This window comes from Schistocerca gregaria, chromosome 4, assembly GCF_023897955.1.
Source record: "Schistocerca gregaria isolate iqSchGreg1 chromosome 4, iqSchGreg1.2, whole genome shotgun sequence".
Taxonomy (NCBI): Eukaryota; Metazoa; Arthropoda; class Insecta; order Orthoptera; family Acrididae; genus Schistocerca; species Schistocerca gregaria.
The window spans coordinates 537,842,531-537,856,462 of record NC_064923.1 but is presented as its reverse complement, the minus strand read 5'-3'; the positions used below and the strand labels follow the sequence as shown (position 1 = coordinate 537,856,462).

The window sequence follows — 13,932 nt, the reverse complement described above, 5'->3', positions numbered from 1 at the left end:
AAACCTATTTTTCTACATAATTTCCGTTTTAAGTGAGGGCCTTACGCCACCTTACTGGGAGGGCTTGTATTCCCGCATGGTACTGACCGACGTCGGAGCCAACGTCTTGCTGCATCAGTAACAGACAAACTGCCCGCGATTTGCATCCTTCATAGGGCCAAACAGATGGAAATCGGAAGGTGGGAGATCCGGACTGTAGGGAGATGAGGAAGAGCGCTCCAAATAAGTTGTGTGAGCTCTGCTGGGGTGCACAAACTTGTGTGAGGCCTTATGTTGTCATGGAGAAGAAGAAGTTAAGTTCCCATTTTGTGGCGACGGACAAGCTGAAGCTGTTTCTTCAATTTAAAGTGTGGTACAATAAACTTCACAGTTCATCGTTGCACCATGAGGGAGAACATCAAACATAATAATGTCTTCAAAGAGTCTCAGAAGACCATCGCCATAACTTTACCTGCTGAAGATACACCTCTGAACTTTTTCTTCGCAGGAAACGTGGTGTGGCGCCACTATATGTATTGCCACTTTGTGTACGGTTCGAATTAAAGAACTCATATTCATCATCTGTAAGAAAATTCGACAAAAATTTCCGCACAGATGGCCCTCCGTTGCTTTTTATGGCCTTCTCTTTGGCGGCAAGGAATCCAGCGGGCACACACGCCTTTGAGCAGCCCAACTGGGGCCCGACTGTGTCAGCACAGAGGCATCCAGTTCAGCAGCGGGGTGTTTCATGGTGATTCGATTACCAGCTAGAAACAGTGTGTCCCCACGTTTCAACATTGCTGTAGTCAGAGAGGTGGAGCGGACAGATTTGCACGACCTAGTTGCAATGATGACAGGCGCCTCGCCTAACGATTAACCATGCTTCAGTTCACTGTCAAGTCTCTGTAGACATAATACAAGCGCTTCTGGTTATCTGAGATGCTCCCGTCTTCCGCCAGAGGAAACTCACTGACATCTCTCTGGTTGGAACGCACCTCAGTTACAGACGGCGTTTTAAAGGCTACCTATAGTGCCACCATCTATCGGAACTACGCGAAACTGTAGGGGCTGAAGTGGGTATTCCACGATGTCTCACAGGAATGTCGCATTTTTACATCAGAAATAGAGAAAAAAACTGTGGCAATAATTGTTGAAAGCCCTCTTACATATGTGCACAAATTTTATCGATTTCTTTTTTTTGGGGGGGGGGGGTAAAGGATTATCGAAAGAAGAGAATGAACAGAGTCGACACATCTGAATGTTAAAGCAGAGGGAGGGATGAAGACATTCCTTCAACCTAGCATTGTAAATATGGCGTTACTTTACTCCGTCGGGGCAGATCTGGTCTGTTCGCCATTAAAAGGTGTTTGGGATTGAACATAAAAAGACCCTTGGACGTTAACGTAGGTCTTTTGATAGAAGCTTGTTAAAATGTGTGTTTCTGGAAGATCTGTGTGTCATAATTATCTTGGTTATATGATCGCCTACAGTATAAGCTGCTATTTATAACTACTTTTACAGGAGGAATTCACCAGGACCTGCTTGAGATATGTCGTTGCAGTATATGTTTGCTATCATTCCTCCAGATTTTACGTTGTAGCGGGATATAACTCACAGCAATAAATAAAAACGTTTACAGTTATGGTATGTACTGGTCAACAAATATTAATGGAAGTTAAACCACTGGATACTTGCATATCGCAATATATTTTTAAATGTATGTATATGTAAGTGAATGTTCAACATTTCATCCTGAAGAACTGCACAGATTTCTACCAAAGATGGTACACATATTACTTGCTATATGGAAAGAAGTACTGTGGGGTTACGGGCCATCTACATCTGATTGGGATGGGAATGAAAAGGGGGTGACATAGAAGAATAACTCATTAACATCTGGAGCAATTACAACCAAATTTGTTCGGTACACGACTCGTAATTTGAATATAGATACTATGAGATTAAGATGCCCATTACCAATAGGCGTGCTCATGTGAATGAGAATCAGTGACATGAAAATGTTCGAAAACAGCCTATTGCTATTTATTTCCTGTGTTTCGATGAGATGAAATACAAAGTTCAATGTGTCTATGTTCGACGTCTGAGCCAGGTCACCAGAATGCGAGCTGCAGCTAGCCAATTATTTTGTCACAGTACTTCAGTACCTATGATCAAGCTACACGGCTGAATACACACCATTTCTAGAGCCTTACGGTGTAAAACAGCAGAGAATCAGACATCTACATGTGTGCTACGTGTGTCAGATATGTATGTGTTCGACATCTCCTCCCAAGCCCTTGGTTCGATTTGAACTAATCTTATTACTCATATTGCTTACTGTCTGGAATGAAATACTTTGTGGGTGAAAACTGCAAACTTCCCATTTAAGTGGCATTGGTAGTGATAAACAGAGAAGGATGGGAGGAGATGGTAGACAGACAGAGAGAGAAGGTGATGAGATGCATAGGCATATGGGGTCAAGCTAAAGGGCATAGAGAGGGGAGGACGAGGTGGTCAGAGGCAGAGGTGGACAGAGAGGGGCGGAGGAGGAGATGAACTGGAGAGGGGAAGGTTGAGACGGACTGAGAGAGGGTGACGAGGGGTTGGACAGAGAGAGGGAGGGGATGAAGAGACAAACGGAGAAGTGAGGTATGGATATAAAGGGGGTAAGAGGAAGAGGAGGAGGAGGAGGAAGAGGGCATGGACAGAAAGAGGGGGAACAGTACATGGACAGAGAGAGGAGGTAAGAGATGAACTAACAGAAGACTTTAATAAATAAATGTCCAGGCAATGCTGGATTTCTCAGCTAGTACCCGTTTGAAAAAGATGTTCTGCAAGTAAGTGAACTAAGTGGAAGTACCTGAAACTTAAAGTTCCTGAAGTTCATCGTCTATCACAGGAGGCAATCAGTGGAATTTATAATAACGTGAGCATGTACCAGTAGCGTTAAACACAACATGGACTACGGTAAGACACATATTCGAAGGAAATATTTCTGAGTATATGAACAACTGGCGGGAGCAGCGAAGCGAAGTAGTTATCTGAGGTTGTGGTGGAGTCACCAAACCTACGATATCCATGGTCTCTGTCACTGAAGTCTTGGTGGCAATGATGTAAGATTACCTGGAAGTCAGTGTCAAAAGGAATGTCTGAACTTTTCCCAACAATTTCCTTCAGTTGAGGTCAACGAAGATTGTGAGAGATGCAGTCGTGATACACTGCTGTGTTTATATTTCTATGGGAGCCTGGAATATTTCAATGCCTTCTAGTCATTTATCAGGAAGATGTTTACTATAATGCAAGATTGTGTAGTTAGTAGCCACAATAATAAGGTCTGCCTGTAATAAAAGCAAGTGCACTGTTAACTTCACCTACATCGCGATATAGTTACACACTCAAAAGCATTTATTCAAAATAGCTAATACTGCCTGTCTAAGTCCTTGTACTGACAACTGAATTCTCTAACTACCGCTAACGTGAGAGCGACAAGCACCCTGTAAGACCAACTAGCCATGGGTATGCGACTGCGCAGTGAGCCCGATGTTTTGCCCTTTGCCCGCAGACGCTGACGTGCAGGACGATGACGACGACGACACTGGCGGCGTGGGTGGCGGCCGGCACGGGCGGCATCCGAGCGGCGGCGGAGGCGGGGGCGGTCCGGCCAGCCACGTGCGCTACGTCACCAGGAACGTGAGTACCGCCGCACGCCCCGCCTCTGCTCACACCGCCCACCGCCGGGAATGCCTCAACTGCCACTGCCAGTGTCACCCGCGCAGAGCCACCTGTCTCACGTGCTTACGTGTCAGAGAGATTAGTGGACAGGCTTCCAGGAGTTTACCGTAGGTTATTTTGTCTACATGAGAATTCACACACAATCCCACATCCACCCACCAACTCACCAACAGACAGACACACATACACACACGTTCAAACACACAAAAACGTAAACATAAAAATTTTACAACGTTAGCGGAATTTGTGATAAAGAGATAAATGTTCATTCTTTATGTAAATGAAACATACACGAAAAGTTGGGCTCTAGCCAGGACACCGAGTGTTGCTCGTGGCGATAGAGTCATGAGACAACATCTTAACAGCCCTAGTCAAATATTCGCCATTTCTGTTGAGTAGCTCCTCCTCATCCCCTTCACCTTCATAAGGCGCAAACCCCAGTCACCCTCCTGATTATATTACTCTGTGGCAAATAACTGTGATTTAAAGGCCAACTATGCTCACATAATATGCACTAACAGTCGCATTTAATGATACGTTTGTGGACTTTCAGTTGCCACTACCAGCGATTGAAGTGAATTTCACCAGTAGATATTTGTAACTGGGAAATTGAGCCAGGTTTGCTGCGGTTTTAATGGTATTCATACAGACTTTGTGTTGCTACGCTATTGAAGTAAATATAAAACACTCAGGAAAAAGGAGAATATTAAGCAAGTTAATATACTCAGTATGCTCGCATTCTCATGTGTTTCAGCGGATATTTTACGCTCCTCTACTCTGTGAGAGTTCCATATTCGATTGGTATATGAAACAAATCTGAAATTTTACTAGTGGTGTTCAGCTCCAAAACATCTCGAATTAATATGTTCCAAACAATGATTTTCTATCATTAGAAATGCAAACAATCACGTCTTATGTGGGCAAAAGATTTTGTGGCACCTCAAAATTAGTATCACTGATCAAGTGAATACTTTTATGGCATTAAGTAAGCGTTCTACACCAGCATACTACATTTCATCATATGGAGTAAGGTGTAAATTATGTACTGTACGTTTATTTACTCTCATAACTATTACATTCATGTAAGATGCATAGCAATAACGAGTGTCGGTAACTCTTCTATGCTTGTTCGATTTTCTCTATTCTATTTTTTTAGTGTAAGCCTTAAGACGAGATACTTGGTGAAAGTACGAAATAGGTTCTATGTCTACTTTTGTAGCACTTACTTTCAAATATTTAAGACTAATCAGTCACATAGTTTCTCCCAACGAAGTTACCTGTTCATTTCTGCGACTCACGCAGACTGGAGAAACCCACGACGAAAAGTGCAGTTCTGGACCCGGTACAGTGACACAAGCTGCAAAACTCCGTCATCCATATTCGTCGGCCGACAGCTTGTAGGCGATATACATCAACCTTCATGTATTTGGATACACTTACTATTATTCCCATGAGTCTCTGCTCTGCCACCGTCTTGTTTACTTTGGCGGCCAGATTTGCAACAAGCGTTGATGATTGGTATGGTAGGTTTCCTACAATTATCTAATTATGATCTCTCCTTGTGTCTAATGGTGTCGTACGAGAACAACCTCACAGAATTACTAATATAATACTTTAAGTTTCTTATGTCGGAACATAAACGATCAGATGGCACGTCCTTACGGACCCGTAGAAACTGTTGACGCTTCTAGAAAGCATCAACCTTCAGGAGAAACTCACTAGCCATCAATACAGCCTTGCACGTACCGAAGAACAATTAATTCAATGGAATTAACCCTGCTTACTTTCTTTAAAAATTCGTATTCGGTATCCTAGTCTCATTACTCCATCTTGCTTTCTCTACATATTACATATTGTACAATAGACGCCTTTCCTACTGTTCATAAAAATACGAGCATTTTGCACAATTTCACATTCTCGAAACCTTCTTCTAGATTATCATATTTTATCTTGATTTTGCTTCCTCTAACAAACTCAAAATCGGAGCTGCCTCCCTGATGCCCTTACCCCTTCTAAAGTCTCGATTTTCTTTTTCTGTATAATATTCTTGTCAGCAGCGTGGACGTATGAGATGTCAAGCTGATTGTGCAGTAGTTATCGCAAATATCTTCCCTTGCTATTTTCGAAACTTTGCAGATGATATTTTTCCAATTTTCTGATGGTACATCAACAGTCTCATAAACATGTGTTTGGTTGCAATTATGCCCCCCCCCCTTTTCCCATTATAAGCCTTAATAAAGATGAAAGTTTTTATGTCGAAAACCACGTCCAGTCATAAGAATAGTATAGATACTGACATATCCAGAGCCAAAGTCGTCAGGACAATGTAGTTCCGATACTTCGCACGTTGACGAATGTCACCAGATTGGTGCTACAATTTTTAATCGAAGTTAGACTGATAAATATGTGGCTGGTTTTCTAGGATGATTCTACCAAGCATTTGCCATTCAAATAATTCATTCGCGATGCACCTTTTTTCCTTAGAGTGTAGTTTCGGAATTATATAATCCTGGCACAAATGCAACCTGCGATGCGAAAATAGAACTTAAGTTAGAAATGGTAATAGCGTTTAATAGTTTATGAGTATTGTGTCCTTATAAACTACTCCGGTCGCTATGCCTCAAAAGAGCATATAGGTGTAGCTCTTTTTGAAATCCCATCTCACCTACCCCTTTGCTTTATATGATCTCAAGTCTTCCACAGCTCTTTCAAATTCTAATACTGAATCGTCCATGTCTCCCTTACAGACTCCACTTTCTTCGCCTATAAACTCATCAGACAACTCCTCCCCGTCATAGAGGCCTTCAGTGTACCCTTTCCACCAATACGCTCTTCCCTCTGCGTTAAAGTGAAATTCCACATTCCACTCCTAATGTTACCCCCCCCCCCCCCCCTCACTTTCAACATTACCGAAGGTCGTTTTGACATATCCATGTGCTGAGTCAGTCTGATAGTCTGTGACAATTTCTTCTAATTTTTCGTGTAGCCATTTCGCCTTGGCTGTCGTGCACATCCTGTTTATTTCATTCATAAATGATTTGTATTGCTGTATTCCCGTCTTATTTTTGTACCTCCTCCTTTCGTCAATCAGTTTCTTATGTTATCAAAGGGTTCTAGAGCTACCTTCCATGTAGTGTCCAACATTTGTAACTGACTTTTTAGAGTTATCCACTCCTCTTAAACTGGCTAGCCTACTGTAATATTCCTTAACGCCGTATCCATGTCCTTTGTTAAATTCACACATCTTATCACTGTTCAGTAGTTCAGTATCGCATTTCCTTCCACACTGATTCATCCGTACAACTGTCTTAAACTTCTGTTGACTTCACCATTTCTACACTCCTGGAAATTGAAATAAGAACACCGTGAATTCATTGTCCCAGGAAGGGGAAACTTTATTGACACATTCCTGGGGTCAGATACATCACATGATCACACTGACAGAACCACAGACACATAGACACAGGCAACAGAGCATGCACAATGTCGGCACTAGTACAGTGTATATCCGCCTTTCGCAGCAATGCAGGCTGCTGTTCTCCCATGGAGACGATCGTAGAGATGCTGGATGTAGTCCTGTGGAACGGCTTGCCATGCCATTTCCACCTGGCGCCTCAGTTGGACCAGCGTTCGTGCTGGACGTGCAGACCGCGTGAGACGACGCTTCATCCAGTCCCAAACATGCTCAATGGGGGACAGATCCGGAGATCTTGCTGGCCAGGGTAGTTGACTTACACCTTCTAGAGCACGTTGGGTGGCACGGGACACATGCGGACGTGCATTGTCCTGTTGGAACAGCAAGTTCCCTTGCCGGTCTAGGAATGGTAGAACGATGGGTTCGATGACGGTTTGGATGTACCGTGCACTATTCAGTGTCCCCTCGACGATCACCAGAGGTGTACGGCCAGTGTAGGAGATCGCTCCCCACACCATGATGCCGGGTATTGGCCCTGTGTGCCTCGGTCGTATGCAGTCCTGATTGTGGCGCTCACCTGCACGGCGCCAAACACGCATACGACCATCATTGGCACCAACGCAGAAGCGACTCACATCGCTGAAGACGACACGTCTCCATTCGTCCCTCCGTTCACGCCTGTCGCGACACCACTGGAGGCGGGCTGCACGATGTTGGGGCGTGAGCGGAAGACGGCCTAATGGTGTGCGGGACCGTAGCCCATCTTCATGGAGACGGTTGCGAATGGTCCTCGCCGATACCCCAGGAGCAACAGTGTCCCTAATTTGCTGGGAAGTGGCGGTGCGGTCCCCTACGGCACTGCGTAGGATCCTACGGTCTTGGCGTGCATCTGTGCGTCGCTGCGGTCCGGTCCCAGGTCGACGTGCACGTGCACCTTCCGCCGAACACTGGCGACAACATCGATGTACTGTGGAGACCTCACGCCCCACGTGTTGAGCAATTCGGCGGTACGTCCACCCGGCCTCCCGCATGCCCACTATACGCCATCGCTCAAAGTCCGTCAACTGCACATACGGTTCACGTCCACGCTGTCGCGGCATGCTACCAGTTTTAAAGACTGCGATGGAGCTCCGTATGCCACGGCAAACTGGCTGACACTGACGGCGGCGGTGCACAAATGCTGCGCAGCTAGCGCCATTCGACGGCCAACACCGCGGTTTCTGGTGTGTCCGCTGTGCCGTGCGTGTGATCATTGCTTGTACAGCCCTCTCGCAGTGTCCGGAGCAAGTATGGTGGGTCTGACACACCGGTGTCAATATGTTCTTTTTTCCATTTCCAGGAGTGTATATTTCGATCTGAGAGTATGCTGCAGATACTGCAGTCTGAAGGAGATCTGCAACCCTCAGGGCCCATTGATGTATGCCACCCAAATATTCTCTATATCATCATTATTCTGTACCGTCCAAAAGAGGAAAAACTACAAATGGAAAACTTGGCTAACGTCACCTGGTAGAAAATTTGCTAAGATATTACTGTATTCCTGTCTTCTGATATGTCCAAAACAATACCGTCACTGTCCTGAGATCAAGAATGTGTGGCAATACTATTAAATATACAGACACTGGTCCAGTGGAGTAGGTAGGTAGTGATTGAAGTCTCGTGCACAGGCCAGCATGAAGTTTCTTGGCCTGTACTGTAGAAGGACGATACACCACAGACGTCCACTCACAAGCAGAGGGTTCTTGTGTTGTTGCCTCGTAAGCTGTTTCATGCATGTTTTTCTGCTGTAACACATAGAAGCAGTGCATGTCTACAGTTTTGCACATCATCAAACATTTTGTTTGCCCACCATGACTTCGAGCTCTGTGTCAAGTGCTAAACCGACATTAATACTTTTCAGTCGATTGACTCTCACAGAAAGTTGGGCATCACATGATGTAAATAATGCTGTTCCCACAACGCACAAGATGGTTCAAATGAAACAGAGAGGTGGTGTTGGCCACTACGGTCGCAGGTTCGAATCCTGCCTCGGGCATGGACGTGTGTGATGTCCTTAGGTTCGATAGGTTTAAGTAGTTCTAAGTTGTAGGGGACTGATGACCTGAGATGTTAAGTCCCATAGTGCTAAGAGCCATTTGAACCATTTGAACCAAGAGAGGTGGAAACTGGAAGAGTTTGCGACGTTGTGGAGCATTTCCAAACAGGTGCCTGAAGGTGATAACCTCTACTTTTGATCTCATCTTCCACACTGATGGGATAGCAAATGTCTAGGTTGTGCATTTTGAAGAGACCAACATCACTGATTCCTCAAGTTGCATATACGTATGAGGTCAGTGTTTTGGTGGTGGCCATACTCATAAGGTCTTGCCCCCACCAAGACTCTCACCATCCCAAACAAGTGGTGTTAGTCAATCATTATGTGGTAATCAACAGTGTACCAGTAGACAGATGGGATGCAAAACATGCAGTTGATATGGGACAATGTACTTTAAAAAGCACCACAGTCCATAGCGCTATCAATTTTAGCAATTTTAGCAGTTTTTCCTTTATCGCAATATGCTGAGCAATGAGATGGCAGCATGCTTCACAGTTTCTGTATCATCAATAAACCATCCCTCCACTACTCTGTGTACACCATATACTAGATTGCGAATGTAGATAGATAATTGTGCAGTACGTCCATTCATAGTTAATTCTCGAACATATACACCAAAGTATACCAGGCAGCGACTCATACCAAAGTGGTTAGGTTATCTACATACTTCTATCACTTCGATCATACTGTGTAATTTACATTTACAATTGTCCATTTTCTCTATGTGGATGGGAGTCAAGGATTAGTCTACCATTCATACAATACACCTGCAGATTGAAATATCTTCCTGCATTGTCTTTCACCAACTGTCCATGCAACATGGTCGCCGATTTAATTTGAAACTGACCAGAAATAGCAGGGTATTATGCCCACAACAGTCCATGTCTCGTGAGGGAACAGATTGAGCTGAGTCCGTAAATGCTATTCAGCGAAGACTGTTCCAGACTAATCTTACGGCTGCCACACAAGAGCACAAGATCTCTCCAGGTGCGTGCATTTAAGGAGATTAGCACCCCTCCGCCGCGTGGGGCCTCCCGGCCAACAATTCCATACGATCATTTCATCACTATACAGTAGGTATGAAAGTGTTTTGATGATATACAAGACAAATAAAAAAACGTGTGGTTTATGCATGATGGAGCTCCAGACGTAAGGAGTTTGAAGCATTTTATCTAAATCAACATCACTATCAATTCTAAAAAAATGTTCTAGTGTCTGGGGCTAGTACCAAGAAGATATCGGAAAGTGAGAAATGATCGTCGAACATAAACACATGCACTTCTGAGTTTACATGATTGTGCACTTTAAAACCAGTGATGTTAAAACACAGAGAAGCGGAGAGTTGGATCATGTGAGGCATCACATCCACTGACGGTACAGAAAACAGAGACAATGCACTGTAGCTGTAGAATATGTCGTTGGAAGTGAGTGGATGCATTTGAGCATAGTGCTTTACAATACCATCCCACCACAAAACAGTTCATTTGCGCTAGGCGTTAACAATTGTACTACATTTAGAAGCAATTTTAGAGTACGTTTCAAGAAGTGATTTCATGATCCCATGGGCAAAAGTGACATAAAATTAATAAAGTTACGAAAATTGAAGGTAAATGCGTATCAGTTTAGGGAAAATACGCCAAAATGGAGGGACATTGATGGAGGAAGAGGTAGTTCTTGCATGTGCTTTGCTGGGAAAATTCACGCAGATGTGAACGATAAGATGACATCAAGAAGAATACGAGAAAAAGGTGATATGGGAGCCACTGGAACCAGGGAAACAGTCATTTTTATCGACAGCGATAAAACGGCTGGAATACAATTTTTTACGTATTTTACCACCAAATGTAGAGTGATAAATTTATATAAATGTTGGACCACAATCCCAGATGTGACCCCAAAGCTATGGGCTATCATGTTAAGAATTTCTGTAAGGTGTCCTTAGCTAAAGAGCGTCCTACTATCAGCGTTGTATTTCTGGCCAGATTAATATAGGGTAATATCAACAGTAGGAGAAAATGGAGTAACGGGAGTAGGTTTCGTTATGAATAGGAAAGCAGCGCAGAGAGTGTGCTACTACAAACAGTTCAGTTATATGCTTCTTCTTATTAGAATCGAAAGCAAAGCAACACCAACAACAATACTTAAGGTACACATGCCGACGTCGCAAGTTGAAGATGAAGATATAAAGAAAGTATATATCGATACTGAAAGGGTAATACCATACGTAAAGGGAAATGAAAATCTAACTGTCATGGGGTACCGGAATGCAGTTGCAGGGGAAGGAGTAGAAGAAACTGTTACAGAAGAATATGGGCTTGCAGGGTGATACGGGAAGATTTCAGTTCGATTGCAACATGATCAGACAGTGATTCCGAAATCAGATACTAGATTATAAGGTGAACAGAGGTGCAGATAGAGACGCAGATATCGGTGTAATTGTGATGAAGAGTAGGCTGAAGTTTAAGAGACAGGTCAGGAGGAATCAATACACAAAGATGTAGGATACGGATGTACTAAGGTATGACGAGATATGGTTGAAGTCCCTATGGCTATAGATACATAAATAAGGAATAACTCAGTAGGCAGTACAGTTGAAGATGAATAGACATATCTAGAAAGGGAAATCACAGAAGTTGGAAAGGTAAGTGCGAAGAAATCATGGGTAGCAGGAGTACAATAATACAAGTCGCTGAGGAATGAAATAAATAGGAAGTGCAGGGAAGCTTAGACGAAATGGGTGGGTGAAAAATGTGAAGAAGTCAAATAAGAAATAATGTCGGAGAGACTGACTCTGTTAATAGGACAGTCAAAACAACCTTTGGGGAAATTAAACGCAAGGGTGGTAACATTACGACTGCGACAGGAATTCCACTGTTCAATACAGCGGAGAGAGCAGATAGAAAGAAAGAGTATAGTGGAGGCATGTATGAGGGGAAAGATTTGTCTGATATGTCGATTTAGAAGAGATGGGGTATCCAGTATTAGAATCAGAATTTAGGAGGTCTCTGGAGGACTTGGGATCAAATAAGGCAGGAGGGATAGGTAAAATGTCATCAGAATTTCTAAAATCATAGGGGTAAGTGGCAGCAAAACGATTATTCCCATTGGTGTGTAGAATGTATGAACCTAGCGCCATACTGTCTGAGTTAAGGAAAAATATCATCCACACAAATCTGAAGACTACAAGAGCCGACAAGTGCGAGTTTTATCGCACAATCAGCTTAACAACTCGTGCATCCAAGTTGCTGACAAGAATAACATACAGAAGAGTTGCGGTTGTATTAGATGACGATCAGTTTGGCTTAAGGAAAGGTAAAGACACGAAAGAGGCAATTCTAGCGTTGCGGTTGATGTTTGAAGAATCAAGACACATTCATAGTATTTGTAGACTTAGAAAAATCGTTTGACAATGTAAAACGGTGCAAGGTGTTCGGAATTCTGAGAAAAATAGGAGAAGGGTAAGGTGGGTAATACACGACATGTACAACATCCAAAAGGGAATTATACGTGTGGACGATTAAGAATGAAGTGCACAGATTATGAAGGGTGTAAGAGAGGGTCATTCGTCCCTTCTGTTCAATCTGTACATCGAAGAAGCAAGGATGGAAATAAAAGAAGGATTCAAGAGTGGAATTAAATTTCAAGATGAAAGGACATCAATGATACAATTCACTGATGACATTGCCTGTCCTGAGTCAAAGTGAAAGAGACTTTATGATCTGCTGAATGAAACGAACAGTCTGATGGGTAGAAGATATGCATTGAGAGTGAATCGAAGAAAGACGAAAGTAACGGGAAGTAGCAGAAATGATAACATCAGGATTGATGGTGGCAAAGTAGATTGAATCAAGTATTCTGCTAACTAGACAACAAAATGACCAATGACGGATCGTGCTAGGAGGACATCAAAAGTAGACTAGCACTGGCAAAGAGGACACTGCTGGCGAAGGGAATTCTAGTAGTATCAAACATAGGCCTTAATGTGAGGAAGAAATTTCTGAGAATGTACATTTGGAGCCCAGCATTGTGTGGTAGTGAAACATGAACTGGGGCGAAACTCGAACAGAGGAGGATCGAAGCGCATGTGATGTGGGGCTACAGACGATTGTTGAATATTAGGTGGACTGATAAGGTGAAAAATGAGGTGATGCACAGTATCAGAGAGGAAAGGAATATGTTGAAAACTCTGACAAGGAGAAACGGCAGGATGGTAGGGTATCTGTTAAGACATCAGGGAATGACCTACATGGTACTGGAAGGAGCGGTAGAGTACAAAATATGTAGAGGCAGACATAGATTGGAAAACATCCAGCAAACAACTGAGGGAGTAGGTTGCAAGTGCTACTCCGAGATGAAGAGGTTGGCACAGGAGTGGAATTTGTTGTGGGCCGCATAAAATGAGTCAGAAAACTGATAACCCTAGAAAAAAAGAAGATACCTGTTGTGGATCCGCAAATAGAATATTATAAATAAACAGTATATTTTTAACTGAATTTCCTGGCATGGGATCCCTCCTCTCCAGCACAGAGACACCAATTTCCAGCTGTGGGGTAAGGGGAGCTCTGTGATTTCTCAGAGAGGGAAGGGTTAATTGATCGATTTAGTTATTAGCCAATCAAATTGATAGACGGGAAGATAGCTCTACGAATAATTCAGGCCTGAAAGTGTACTTGTATTGGCGACGGGGAGGGTACTGGGTTGAAAGTTTCCA

General features: G+C 43.4%; 1 protein-coding gene across 2 annotated transcripts in view; it reads left to right on the top strand.

Annotated features, from left to right (window-relative positions):
* The window catches only part of LOC126267335 (nephrin-like), a 747,526-nt gene that overhangs the window by 708,157 nt on the left and 25,437 nt on the right, over positions 1-13,932 (top strand). For both annotated transcript variants that reach the window (XM_049972441.1, XM_049972440.1), the window contains exon 13: positions 3,542-3,669. In XM_049972441.1, the coding sequence (XP_049828398.1) occupies positions 3,542-3,669 (128 nt within the window). The remainder of the gene's footprint in view (positions 1-3,541; positions 3,670-13,932) is intronic.